Here is a 13,165-nt window from a genome sequence, read left to right as displayed (position 1 = left end):
CTCCAAATGAAAAAGAGACTCTGGCTTGGCACTGGTTCTATTTTCCTATCCTCATTCGGGGTCAGCGCAGTGTCATACAGCTGCAGAGAAAGCTCTGGGGATTAAACCTGGGAAAGCCTCCAAGACCAGGACCTGGGTTCAAGTACCAGCTGAAAGCAATAAACCAACTGCCACAGCTGGGCTAGGTTTGGATGTTCTCAAAGTCCCCTGACTCTTTCACTTACTGAGAACTAGAGATCAAGACAAGAGAAGATTTGGCTCTAGCAGAGACTGTGAAAGGTTGTCCCACTGCCCTCCCCTACCCAAGGTCCTGGAGTGCAAAGGATCCCTATGCTTAGGCGCAGAGAATTCTGCTGCTCTGCTCCTCTCCATTAGCTGTCATCCACACCTTTCTTCATGCTCACTTGGTGAGGTGAGGAGAAACTGCCTCTCTCTCTTATCTGAGGCCTAGCACAGAAGATCACAGAAACCGTATTAGCAGATGGGTCAAGTAGAGGGCTCCTTCCTGCAATGCAGTCTGTTCTGAAAAGACAGATGCACTCTTCACTGTCTTTTGCAGTGGATAAGGTCACTTTCCACATCCTGCTATACTGCCCTATACTAGAAAGCTTCTGAAATATGAAGCCAAAAATTACAATTCTTAAAAGACACAAAGGTGAAGTCAATTTACTTACATGCTAACTCTAGCACACAGACTTATTTAGTGCCAATGTGAGGAAAGAAACAAGTGGTCCTGAAATCCTTGCACCTTGTAGTGCCAATGATGTTCTGTCATCATTATCCTAAGTATTCCATGCTTCTGCCTGAGAAAAGTAAATTTGACTAGAAAGAAGAGGAATATGGGAAATGAGGAGGGAACCAACGAGACTAATAACCAATGAGACTAATAATGGAACTTTGGAATTCCCCTTGGGCAGTGGAGGATGCGTTGTGATGGTCCTCTAACTATCCATGGAAAGAAAGTAAAAAATGAAAAATTGGGCAAGAATGTCGGGAATGAGAAGAAGTAAGGGTCCAATATTTTAAAGGAACCATTTGTGAGTGGGGTTCCTGGAGGAAAAGTGAGGGAAACCATAGATTATAGTCACCTCACCAGGATCAGAGAAATTTACATGTCTTTACAGAGAACAAATGCAGGCAAGGACCAATGAAAGCAGGCAAAGGAGAGTTGTTAAGTGAAAGCTATTTCCTTCCTCCTCCTTTGAGAGCATTCATAAACTTTTCAAAATAAAGATCTGAAAAGACCCAAAGAGTGTCGATTCTGACATCTACAGAACCATGGGGTATGTCATTCCCTATGACCTTAAAGTAGAAAAGGTTCCATTGTATGGAAGATCAGTGGGTATAAGATGCAAGCTTAAAATCCATAGAACTATCATACTTTGCCAATCTCTTATCCATGGTATTTATAGAAAGCTAGCTATAAGAGAAATTAGAAAGGAGGAAGATAAATTTCTAATGGCACTTTTCCAGCCCTTGGATCTGAAGGCTATGAATGGGACTATCAGTGCTAGTAAGAACAGGTTTGCTCTGCTAAACAGTGGCACTATACCTTAAACAATGATGCTTTGGGGTCCAGTCCAAAAAAGAGCAAATCTCCTCCTTTATACTTAAACTTGCGTTCAAGAGCAGCCAACTGCTGGTCTGGTTACAGAAATAAGACAGTGAAGAAGGGGACCTAATTCTCAATTACAGTGATTTCTCATGCCCAAACTAGATTCAAAGAGAATCAGTGATGTCTACAACCACAGAAACTTATCTACAGGATGATTAAATTCAATACATTATTGAGTCGGATTTGCTCTCCCTGTGAAGAAAAGTCTGAAAAGATAAAGCAAATAGAATTCAAGTGTCTCAACCCCCTCTAGCCCAGCTGGGGATGACTGTAGCTTGAACCACGTGCCCAGCTGCAGATTGAGACCTTGCCCAAAGATGGGCAGCAGCTCACAGAGCCGGCAACGGGCCATTTGCTACAGCATCCAAAGGGAAAACAGACTGAGCACCTCAAGCAAATGAGGCCCAGCACTTCCTGTGTGAGCTTTTCATTTCCTCAGCCAGACAAAAGCCAGAAAGAGTGAGAGAGGAAGCAGGGATAAAGGGAGAAGTGCTACAGAAGAGTTAACGGACCTGATGGTATAGGATATGGGTGGCTTATATCTAAGGGTCCTGTGATTGTGAGGTGAGGTGACCCAGGAAGGCCCAACCTCCAGGGACAGGTGGTCTGCCTTCCTACCTCTGAGAGGAAGAAGGGACTACTCAGTGGCCCCTGTACATATTCAGAAGCAGTGGCTTTGATACTTGGAGAGCTGAGCCTTTCCTGGCATTTTCTTTCCAAATTGCTGCATTACAGATTAACAGCCTTGAGCTGCACATATAAACTCTTTGGGGATTACTGCTGAGAAACAGCTGCCCCTCAGCCAGCAGGTCTGTCAGTTCTTTGTGTGGCTCCAGCTGCCCAACTCGAGGGCTCAACCCTGACTCATGGGTCCTCAACCTGGAGTGCATTTTGGAAACCCAGGAGGGCTCAAAAGGAAGAATATAAACTGTCTGAAGTATCCCCAGTTACAATAGGGATTGGGGAGAGTGGGATTAACAGTCCAGGGGTGCCTCTTGGGGTGAAGAATAAGAAAAAACTTAGGAAGAAAAGTGGGGAAGACTACATAACCTATACAGAAAGACTAATAACTGCTGACCAGAAATTTCTGCTGTATCTTTCCCTCTGTGGGTCACCCATGAATACAGGCGAAATGGCTGGCCACCAACCCAGAGAAACTCCCCTCCCCACTCCCTAGTAGCAGCCAAGGTCTCCATTCTCTACTCTCCCAGAGAAGAGCCGTGGAGATCAACAGGGAGGTGTTAGCTATGGACAACATAGCTCTAGGGTTGTCTCAGTGCACACACTTGTCAGGGCCACAATGCAGGAAATGGGAATGGGGGAGAGAGAGGAGAAAAGCAGAGAAAGGAGAAGACGGTCACAGGATAGAGGGGAAGGCAGTGACACTGAGAGAGTGGGGCAGAGATGGGAGGGGTAAACAAGCAGGAGAGAGAGAGAGAAGGTCAATGAGGAGAGCTAACAGAGATAAAGCTTACATGCACATACATGCAGACCCAACTGTGCAAACATGAACACAGAGAAAAGAATGGGACGCACAGATCAGGAATCAGCAAGCTTTTTCTGAAACGGGTTGGGTAGTCAATATTTTAGGGTTTGTGGGCCATATGGTCTCTGTGGCAACTACTCAACTCTGTTGTTGTAGTGTGAAAGCAGCCACAGATTGAGTATAAACAAACAAGCATGGCTAAGTTCCCAGACAACCTTATGGACACTGAAGTCTGATTTTCACATATTTTTCATGAGTCATAAAATAGTAGTCTTTTGATTTTTTCCAACTTTTTTTTTTGAAGGAGGGGGTACCGGTGATTGAAACCAAGGGCACTTAACAACTGAGCCACATCTCCAACCCTTTTTTCATATTTTATTTAGAGACAGCATGTAAGCTTTATCTCTTGTTTAGTTGCTTAGTGCTTTGCTAAGATGCTGAGGCTGGCTTTGAACCCGTAATCCTCCTGTCTCAGCCTCCTGGGCCGCTGGGATTACAGGCGTGCACAGCACACCTGGCTGATTTTTTTCAACTATTTAAAAATGTACACCATCCTTAGCTTGCTGACCCCTGATTCAGACATATACACACCCAGCAGAGACCAATAACACAGGCAGGTAGAGACAGGCAGGCACTCACAATGCAGACCCACATACATAGAATCTCTCTCCAATAGAGAAATCCAGATTGGCATACAGTGATAATCAAACTGACACATTACAGATCTGGTTAAGGACAAACATGGACATCAACAGAGACATTCAGAGACATACAAACACACACATTCTCATAGGAAACAGTCACACAGGCAAACACAGAAGGACCAAAGTAGATTTAAACTGACATAGACTCAGACACTGAAACAGATACCTATGGAGATACATGAATCCTGAACATAAAAACAGACCCAAGAATATACAGACATAGATGCAAACAGATATAGATCCAGGTACGTATGTAACACATGAACACATATGTAACACATGAACACATATGGATACAACATATGTGGCCACATGTGGCCAAGGCCACATGGATACATGTATATAGGCAGCCATGGAGAGGCACACTGGAAGACCCGTAGAGAGAATTCCACAAAAGCAGAAATACACAGACCTTCACACTTGGCAAAGATAGACTTTAAGACACACAAACTCACATAGACAAATGGAACCAGGCAGGCAGAATCAGACACAACCAAAATACAGATACAGAGACAGCCATGACAGCTTGTATAATAATGTGAATGTAATTTATGCCAATGAATTGTTAAAATATAAAAATAATTAAGATGGCAATTTTGTTGTATATTTTATCACCATTTTTAAAAAGAAAGAAAAAAAACCCATAGGAAAAACATAACTACACAGAACAATCAGGGGGACATAACATACACCCAGACCAACATATCTCACTCTGTCAGATACCACACTGACACAGAGAGATGGGACAGGGGTGAGGGCAATGTGAGGAGAAAGGACATGAGTGAACGAAGAAATAATGAAGAGAGATGTACACACTCACCCTCTTTACACACCAAATGCCATGAGAGGAGGCAAGGAGACTAAGTGCAGAATATAGCATAAGCAGCAGTGAGATCCTTGAAAGACACAGAGAAAAACTAAAAGGAAGAGAAAGAGACAAAGTTTCTTACACTTACCAACATACACTCAGATCCCATAGGCAGCTAAGGAGATGGTAAGCAAGACACATAACAATATCAAGCCTAACAAGTAAGAACAATGACAAAGAACAAAAGAGAGAGCAAGGTACAGAGTAAGAGAAAGCACAGGAGGAGGAAGAACAGGCCTGGCAAACAGGCCCCCATAACCTAAAACATCAGAGGACAAGGAAAGTGTTTGAGGAAGGGAGAAACCAAAGTTCAAGTGAGGAGGAACAGGGAAACAAGTGGGCTGCGGGTGGGGGAAACAAGAACAGGACAAGGAAGGGAGCTGTAGGAACTCAGGTGGGCTAAGGCCGGCATCGCGGAAGGAACAGGCAGGCTGACTCACTGTGAGGGCAGATCCAGGGATGTAGGTGGAGGATTCCAGGTGTCTGGGTAGCCGAGCATCCAGTCAGACCACACTTTCACACTGGGAAGCAGTTCCTTCAGGTCCGGGACAAAGGAAGACACCTTGATGTCATCTTCATCATCCTGGTCCTCAGGAGAGGACAGTTGAGCTGCAGAGGCAAAGGGTGAGAACTGGGCCTATGTCTGCTGTGGCCCTGGAGTGAGGCCTGGGGCGCTGGGACGGCAGCAAGCTCTTAGGGAAGGGAGACCAGTCCACAGGAAAGCTGGGCTCAGAAGCGAGGACAAGTGCCAGCACCTAAGAGGATTCTGAAAAGTAGGACAAAGAGAGAACCAGTGCACTGGGTTTGCCCCTGGAGACAGCTATTTTTGCTTCACCTGTGGCCCAGCTGAAGTCTCTACTCTGGCTACCAGCCCACCCTTTAGCTTTCCTTCAGCCACGAACAGCACCACAGTTCTTGCCCAAACTGCACAACCTGAATTTAATCATGAAGAAACCCAAATTGTTGGGCATTCTACAAAATAAATGGCTTATACTCTTCAAAAATGTCAAAGTCATGAAAGACACGGAAAAACTGAGAAGTCATTTCAGATTAAAGGAGACTAAAGAGATAAGGCATCTAAATGCAATGTGTGATCCTGGATTATAAAAAACAACACTACATTACATTTTCTTTTTTTTTCTCTTTAGGTTTGTTGCTACTGTTTGTGGTACTGGGGACTGACCCCAGGGCCTCAAGCATGCTAGACGAACACTCTATCACTGAGCTATATCCCCAACCTTTTTTATTTTTTATGGAGACAGGGTCTGACTAAGTTGCTGAGGTTGGCTTAACTTGTGATCCTCCTGCCTCAGCATTCTGAGGTGCTGGGATTTCAGGTGTGCACCACTACATCTGGCTTTTTCTTCTTTACAAAAAAACATTACTAGGACAATTGGTACAGAGTGAATACAGCCTACAGATTCAAAAATTGTTGATTTTCTGATTTTGATATTGTTAGGAGACTGTCCTTGTTGTTAGGAAATAGAATCAAGTATTTAGGGGTAAAGGGCTCCCATGGCTGCAACATAAAATCCAATGATTCGGGACAACAATAAGCTTAAGCTTGTGTATGTTGTGTATAAACAGAAGACTTAAAGCCATATGATATCAGGGAGTCTGGATGAGCAGTATAAAAAAGTTCTTTGCACTATTCTTCCAACTGTTCTGTAAATATTAAATTGTTTCAAAAAGTGGCTCCCCCAAAAAGAAAAAGCAGCCCTAGAGGCTAGAGGCATTCACAAAGTTAGCTTGGCAGGGGGTGACAGAGGGACCTTGCTACTTTTATCAACTTTGATGCAGAGTGGACAGGAAAGAGTGACCTTCAGCTCTACCTTACTGGGCTACAGCAATCAGGATACCTTAAAGGATATGGCATAATACCTCAATGCTCGGGCTAAAAAGAGTCTTTGCTCTGATCCGGTGAGCCTGCTAAGATGGTCTATAGTAGTTATAGCACCCACCAGGTACTGAAGAGGGACACAGGACACAGAGATAAAGGGATAAAAACAGCATCAATTAAGAAACAAAAAGGGAAATTTGTCCAATCCCCAGCACCACAAATCTTCTTTTTTAAGATGTAGAAACATCGGGCTGGGGATGTGGCTCAAGCGGTAGCGCGCTCGCCTGGCATGCATGCGGCCCGGGTTCGATTCTCAGCACCACATACAAATAAAGATGTTGTGTCTGCTGAAAACTAAAAAAATAAATACTAAAAAAAAAAAATTAAAAAAAAAAAAGATGTAGAAACATGCAGCAGTTCATGTACAGTGAAAATCTTAACTACTAAAGGAACAAAGAGGGAGGCAATAGGCCCACAAGGAGAAAAGTGGATCAGAAAGGTCATCACACTAATGACAGAGATGGGATTAGTTAAGGAGGCAAAAGGAAGAAGGGAATGTTGGGAAGAGGAAGGCTGGAGGGTAAAGGGAGAAGACACTGAGAAGGCAGCCTGATATTCCGAGGTTCTTCTGGACACAGCTGGTCAGCTGGGAAGCCCATAGGTCAAGGGCCCTTCCTGCTTACCTTTGGCAGATTCCTTAAGTAAGCAGGTGCAGCGGCGTACCAGTAGAGAAAACATGGCCAGGCCCAAGGCTGCTGCTTGCTCCTGAATCACAGAGCGACACTCCTCTGAGAAGCAGTCTGAGGAGAGGCAAAGAAAACCATCACTACTCCCCTATTTTATGAAGGGTGCCCCCTTGGCCATGTTTCAGAGATTCCTTGTTCTCATTGAAGACTACGGATAATAGTATTCCCTCTAAGGGAGGGTTACAAGGCTATGTAAGATAATGTATGTCAAGTACTTCCCTGCATGTCCAGCCTGTATGAATAAGCACTCAATAACACTATAAGGATCACATGTTTAAGTTCTGCATGACATCACTTTCCCAGGACCTAGTATCTGAAAGTGGGTAGTATGACTAGAGCTGAGGGTTTTTGCTTTCTGCTGGCTTCTGATAATGTAAAGCTATGGTAACAAGAACTTATTAGCTCACTCTAATGTATAACTAGCAGGAGCACAATCAACAGATTTAGAAATTACCTTCTTCAATCACCAGCCTTTGGGTCCATGCCTACCTCTATGAACCTCCTCCTAAGACAACACACATGACACAATCAACCTATTTTTTTTTAACTGAATAATGTTACACAGAACAGTGCTTGAAACATACTATGCACTTAATCAGTGTTACCTTTTATTTTTATTTCTGCCTAGGGCTAGTTCCCATACCAGCATCCTCTTACCTTCAGTGTTTTAGCCTGGCTAATGACCTTTTGGCTGCAGGTCACTGAAAGAAGCCACTTTGCCAGTGAGCAGTCAGTTTTTGGTGGGAGCTTATGATATTCTCCCACATCGTTGTTAGCACCTACTGGTTGTCAGTGGCCTCCCCAGTAGCCATTTCATCCTGGCTTGAGAGGAACTGGTGACAAACAGAAGTCCAACCTGCAGCCTCAAGGGAGGAGACACCCAACACCCACAGGGGATGGACACAAGGGCCAGCTCACTGGCTCTGGCTGCAACTCATCTGTTAATTCCTTCTGTAATGCAGGAGAACTCAATCTCCTAAGTGTGAAAAGGATAATTAGCCACACATTTGATCTTGGTCCCTGCCTGCATTTTAACTTCTGTCAGCTCACTAGTCTTATCAATGGGCCTGACTGAAGTTGTTACTCCAGGAGATGCTACACAACCACAGCTATTCCCAAGAGTCTTCACCACAGGAGTAACTATGACTGGAACACACAAAGCCCACCCCAAACCACTTTCTTTCTTTCTTTTTAAAATTTACTTATTTTTTTTAGTTGTAGATGGGACACAATACCTTTATTTAATTTATTTTTTATGTGGTGCTGAGGTTTGAACCTAGTGCCTCACACGTGCTGGGCAAGAACTCTACCACCGAGCTACAGCCCCAGCCCCGCCCCAAACCACATTCAAAGTCCTAGAAATATGGAGCAGGCTATTGCTCAGAAGGGTCCAAACATGAGACTAGCATCAGAGGAGAAATTCTTCTATTGTGGCTTTCCCACTGTCCTTCCAGATGCCTACTGGTCCCACATGTCACCCTCTAACTTTCCAACTCAACTGTAGCAGACAGTAAGGAAGTGGTAACAATCTATGGGATGAGAATAGATCATTACTCTGTCTTCTGGACCTCTTAAAGAGATCAAGCAAGTATCCAAGCATCCAGAGGAGGGAGGATGTAAGCAGGGAAGCGGAAGACATGTATGCCATCCCTAGAAAAAAGTTGCCAACTCCTCGCTCCCCCAGTAAGCAGCAACACTGTCAGTTCCACCCAGCTCGGACCAGGCCCCTGCCAAGCATTACCAGCAGCCTGTCTCTAATTAGCAATAAATTTAAGAATAAAGGAATAAATTCAGGACAAAGAAAGGATAGAATAGAGGCCATATCCTGATCGTTGACACACTGAATAAACACTAGTGTCCCCACATTGTCTTGACATCTGAGGCAGAAATGACCTGTACCCAGAAGGCTAGAAGGGATGGAGTCTCCTCCTTCCAAAAGATTGGCTACAGTAAGACATTCAAAAGCCTGGATAAGAATAAAATGGGACCAGAGGGAGATTATTCTCACTAAACCCATTTCGTTTTTTTTCTTTTTTTTTTTTTTGGTTTTGGGGATTGAATTTGGAGATGCTTAACCACCTAGCCTGAGCCCCAGCCCCAGCCCCCAACTCTTGCCTTTTTAAGGATTTTTTTAAACTTAGAGACAGGGTCTTGCTAAATTGAGAAGGCCGGCCTCGAACTTGTGATCCTCCTAACTCAGCCTCCTGAGTCGCTGGGATTATAGGTGTGTGCCACCATCCTAGCAGCCCATTTCACTTTTATAACAAATGGCAATCACAGACTAGATCTCAGAGTTCAAGGGATCAAGAGGAAGAATGAACTTTTTTTTTTAAATTTATTTTTCAGTTTTCAGTGGACACAACTTTATTTTTATGTGGTTTGAGGATCGAACCCAGCGCCCTGAGCATGTCAGGAGAGTGCGTTACCGCTTGAGCCACATCCCTAGCCCAAGGAAGAATGAACTTTTTAAAAGTAACAGTATCTGTAACCTCTGGGGAGTCAAGATTGGCTCCTGTAATAAGGTGTAGAACCAGGTAGGATAGCAAAACAGAAAATTTTTTCGGCTCAACTACCTCTAAGAGCAGCAGAAAGAAGGCAGCTTCCTGACTGCTCTGCATGTTTACGTGTCTTCAACCTCTCCACCCTCACACCTTCTCAGGGAAAGGCCTGAGAATACTGCTTATGTGTCTGGTCCAACTGGTGGGGAGGCACAAACCAGAAAGCTGCTCTGCTCTGATAAAGCAGATAGATACATTATGAACTATCCATAATGTCTGGATCTTGCTCAGCCCTACAATGACCATGCTAAAACACTGGAGCAATTTCTACAAGGCTTATTATTCTCCATGGCTCCCTGATATACCACAGACACATAATGAGCATCTATAATGTGCTAGGTACTGTGGAGAACAAAACTACAAATGAATGATTGTCTCTGCAACAGGAAGACTTTTCAGTAGACTGATGAAAATCATTATTTATCCAAGTAACTATGGCAACTTGGATCCAGTGCCTCAAGTAAAAAAATGTACTAACTGCATAGTACCTCCAGAGAATGCTCTTGGCCTCATGTAGACTTCTGTGGGCTAGAAGCCATAGATATTACTCCTTCAGTGTACTCACCCTTATATAGCTGAGTGGGAAAACTGCATCTAGACTCCCAGAGCCCACCCACTTTGGGGTTAGACTTAAGAAACTGGCCCTAGTATGATGAATGTCCATATATATCCCTGGAGTTGGGCTGGGCCAGGCCAACGAGTTATGTGGGGTGGGGAGGAAAAGGCATTGTTTGCCTTGGTATTTGCCTGGGTTCCTCTGGCTTTGTGTCAGGTAGCAGGAGCCTGACATGAGCTGAGGAACTCATTAACATTGTGAAATAGCCTTTCCCCTTCTTTCCAAAAGAAGGCTTGCTCAAGGGTTTAGGGGAATGGTTTTGGCTAAGGAAGTCAGACGGAAATCTTTCTTACCAAAAAAGTCACCTGAGGTCTGAACTTAGGTTTTGCCCCTTCCCACATGTGGGCAAGTGACCAAAGCTCCCAGTATTCCTGGGGCCGGATACCTGCGCAGGCAGAAATATTCTTCTTGCTTCTATGTAACAGGGAGACTTTCTCATTTTTCTGAGAACATATTCATGGAAAACATAAACCAACTGTCGTCAAAGTTGTATGAAATCAGGAAATGGAGCGGCCGGGAGAAGGCTGCCATGTGGCCGGATGTTATGTATTTCTAATTAGTGCTATACATCTTTCAACAGCAAGTGTCCTTCTGCTGGGAAACACAACACACTACCCTTGTTATTGTAACTGTCAGAGAAGTGCTTAAACAGATAATCTCCAGGAAAAGTGATAAACACGTCCCCTCTCCCACCAGTGTGTGTGCAATGGTGCTGCCAAAGGAAAGCTGTGCCTGACGGCTCCAGGATGGCAAAGCATCCTCCTGCAGGAAATGGGAGTGAGGCAGGAGGGGTGGAGAGGGAAAAGGGGAGGGGAGGCAAGGCAGACCCACCTGCCTGGACCTCTAAGCCCAGCCAAGGGACAATGAATCAGAACCACTGCTTCTGATCAATTCTTAGGACAGGGTACCAAGTTTTTGTGAGGGAGAAAACCCATTATCAGTGGGATGGGGTTTGGCTAGCCTCAGAAAAATCTGGCAGCAATGGAACTAGCAGAGTTCCCTTGATGCAAACAGCCAATTTCCTGGCAAGAGAATGAGAGGATAATGAAGGGAAGACACAGGATGGATGACACATAAGTCTGCTACCCTAACAGCAACAGGAGGGATTCAGAGGGCACCAGGCTCCACTGGCCACTCTAGCATGGAAAACTATCTGCTGGGCTCCTTCACAAATACCTGGAGAAAAACACAAGTAGGACTATTTACTGATTCTCTCCCCACCATCTCCTTTCAAAGAAAGGAAATGAATGGTCAGTCACCTCCAAATTAACATCACCTGAGGTGATTTGTTGGCTCTTTTCTTTCAGACATAAGGCTACTTTTCTCATGAGTCAGTCCCCAGTCAGATGCAGGGCTGGCACAGTTCCTCTGCAGCCCACCCAAATCTCCTTGTCTACAGGAAGTGGGCAGTGAGAGCATCTTTCGGCTGCTGCTGCTTGACCCACGGAGTTCCCCGTGGCAGCTGCTGGCTGAAGAGGAAGTGGGCAGAGGCAGTCACTATGTAGAAACCAGACAAGAATAAAATCTCACAGCAAAAGCAGAGATGTCCCATGCCCTCAGGGTATCATTTTATTTCCTGAGCACCAGAATGAATGAATTGGAAGAATCAAGCACCAATGTACCCAAACAAAGTGTTCACGCAGAACACTTGGGCTGACTGGGTATAAGGCAAACCATGATATATCCCTGAACAGAGTTCAACCAAGACAAGACAAAGGTATATGGAAAGTAAAGTTTCCTCCTCAAGAGCCCTTACTATTATGTCTACTACTCCCTTTGGATCTTCGAGGATTATAAAACTTTGGTTTCTTCTAGATCTCTTCTCAAAGGGGAGATATGAGGCAAAGAAAATTCCCAAATCTTTTTATTTTTCATTTTAAGACAGGGTCTCACTAAGTTGCTTAGAGCATTACTAAGTTGGCTGAGGCTGGCCTCCTAACAAAGTGGGCACTCCCATTAACTCCAAAAATGTTTAATTTGGGAAGATAGAAAAAGAAAATACAATCCTGTCATAAGATGATAATCCAGTGAAGAAAACAGGAAGAATACCAGTAAGACAATACATTTCACTCCATGAGGAAGATGGGAGCAAGATGCTTTCTGTTCTCAGAAGGAAAGGAAATTATTTCAACTAGTGTCTATTAGAGAAGTTTTCATGGAAGAGATCTTTTCTGAGTTGGACTATAAGAGATGAAAAATGACAGAATTGGTGAGTGCAGGAGGGACTGCATGCACCAATATGGGGCATGCAGGCAGGAATGCACAAAGCACTGAACTCTGCCAGTCTTGTGACAGGGACCACAAAGTACAAGGCCTGCAATGATGAACAGGGAACAAAGACTTGACTCAACCAACAGTGAGGGGACACTTCCTCAAAGTTTCTGAATGAAGCAATGGTGATTATTTTGTGAAAATTAATTTAGTTTAAATATTTAGAATAAATTAGGATAGCTGGAAATGGGTAAGAGGGATGGAAACCAGTTAGAAAGCTAAAGGACATGAATCTCAGTTTGAATTAAGATAAATAATTAGAGCACTTCATAAACTTCATAATGTCAAATAAATACACCCCCCCCCTCTCTGTTTCTGGGGATTGAACCCAGGGATGATTACCCATTGAGCCACATCCCCAGCTCTTTTTATTTTTTTATTTTGAGACAGAGTCTCACTGAGTTGTTTAGGGCATCACTAAGTTGCTGAAGCTGGCTTTGAATTTACACTTGTGTTCCTCC

General features: G+C 44.1%; 1 protein-coding gene across 7 annotated transcripts in view; it reads right to left on the bottom strand.

The window, feature by feature from the left end:
• SMG6 (SMG6 nonsense mediated mRNA decay factor) overlaps positions 1-13,165 on the bottom strand; it is a 232,556-nt gene that overhangs the window by 114,218 nt on the left and 105,173 nt on the right. For all 7 annotated transcript variants that reach the window (XM_081270215.1, XM_081270218.1, XM_081270217.1 and 4 more), the window contains 2 exons: positions 7,197-7,313; positions 5,114-5,282 (listed from right to left, as the gene is read on the bottom strand). In XM_081270215.1, the coding sequence (XP_081126341.1) occupies positions 5,114-5,282; positions 7,197-7,313 (286 nt within the window). The remainder of the gene's footprint in view (positions 1-5,113; positions 5,283-7,196; positions 7,314-13,165) is intronic.

The sequence above is a fragment of the Spermophilus citellus genome, assembly GCF_964194105.1.
Source record: "Spermophilus citellus genome assembly, chromosome: 17".
In the NCBI taxonomy this organism is placed as follows: Eukaryota; Metazoa; Chordata; class Mammalia; order Rodentia; family Sciuridae; genus Spermophilus; species Spermophilus citellus.
Note: the sequence above shows the minus strand (reverse complement) of the source record. Positions and strands in the feature narration are given on the sequence as shown.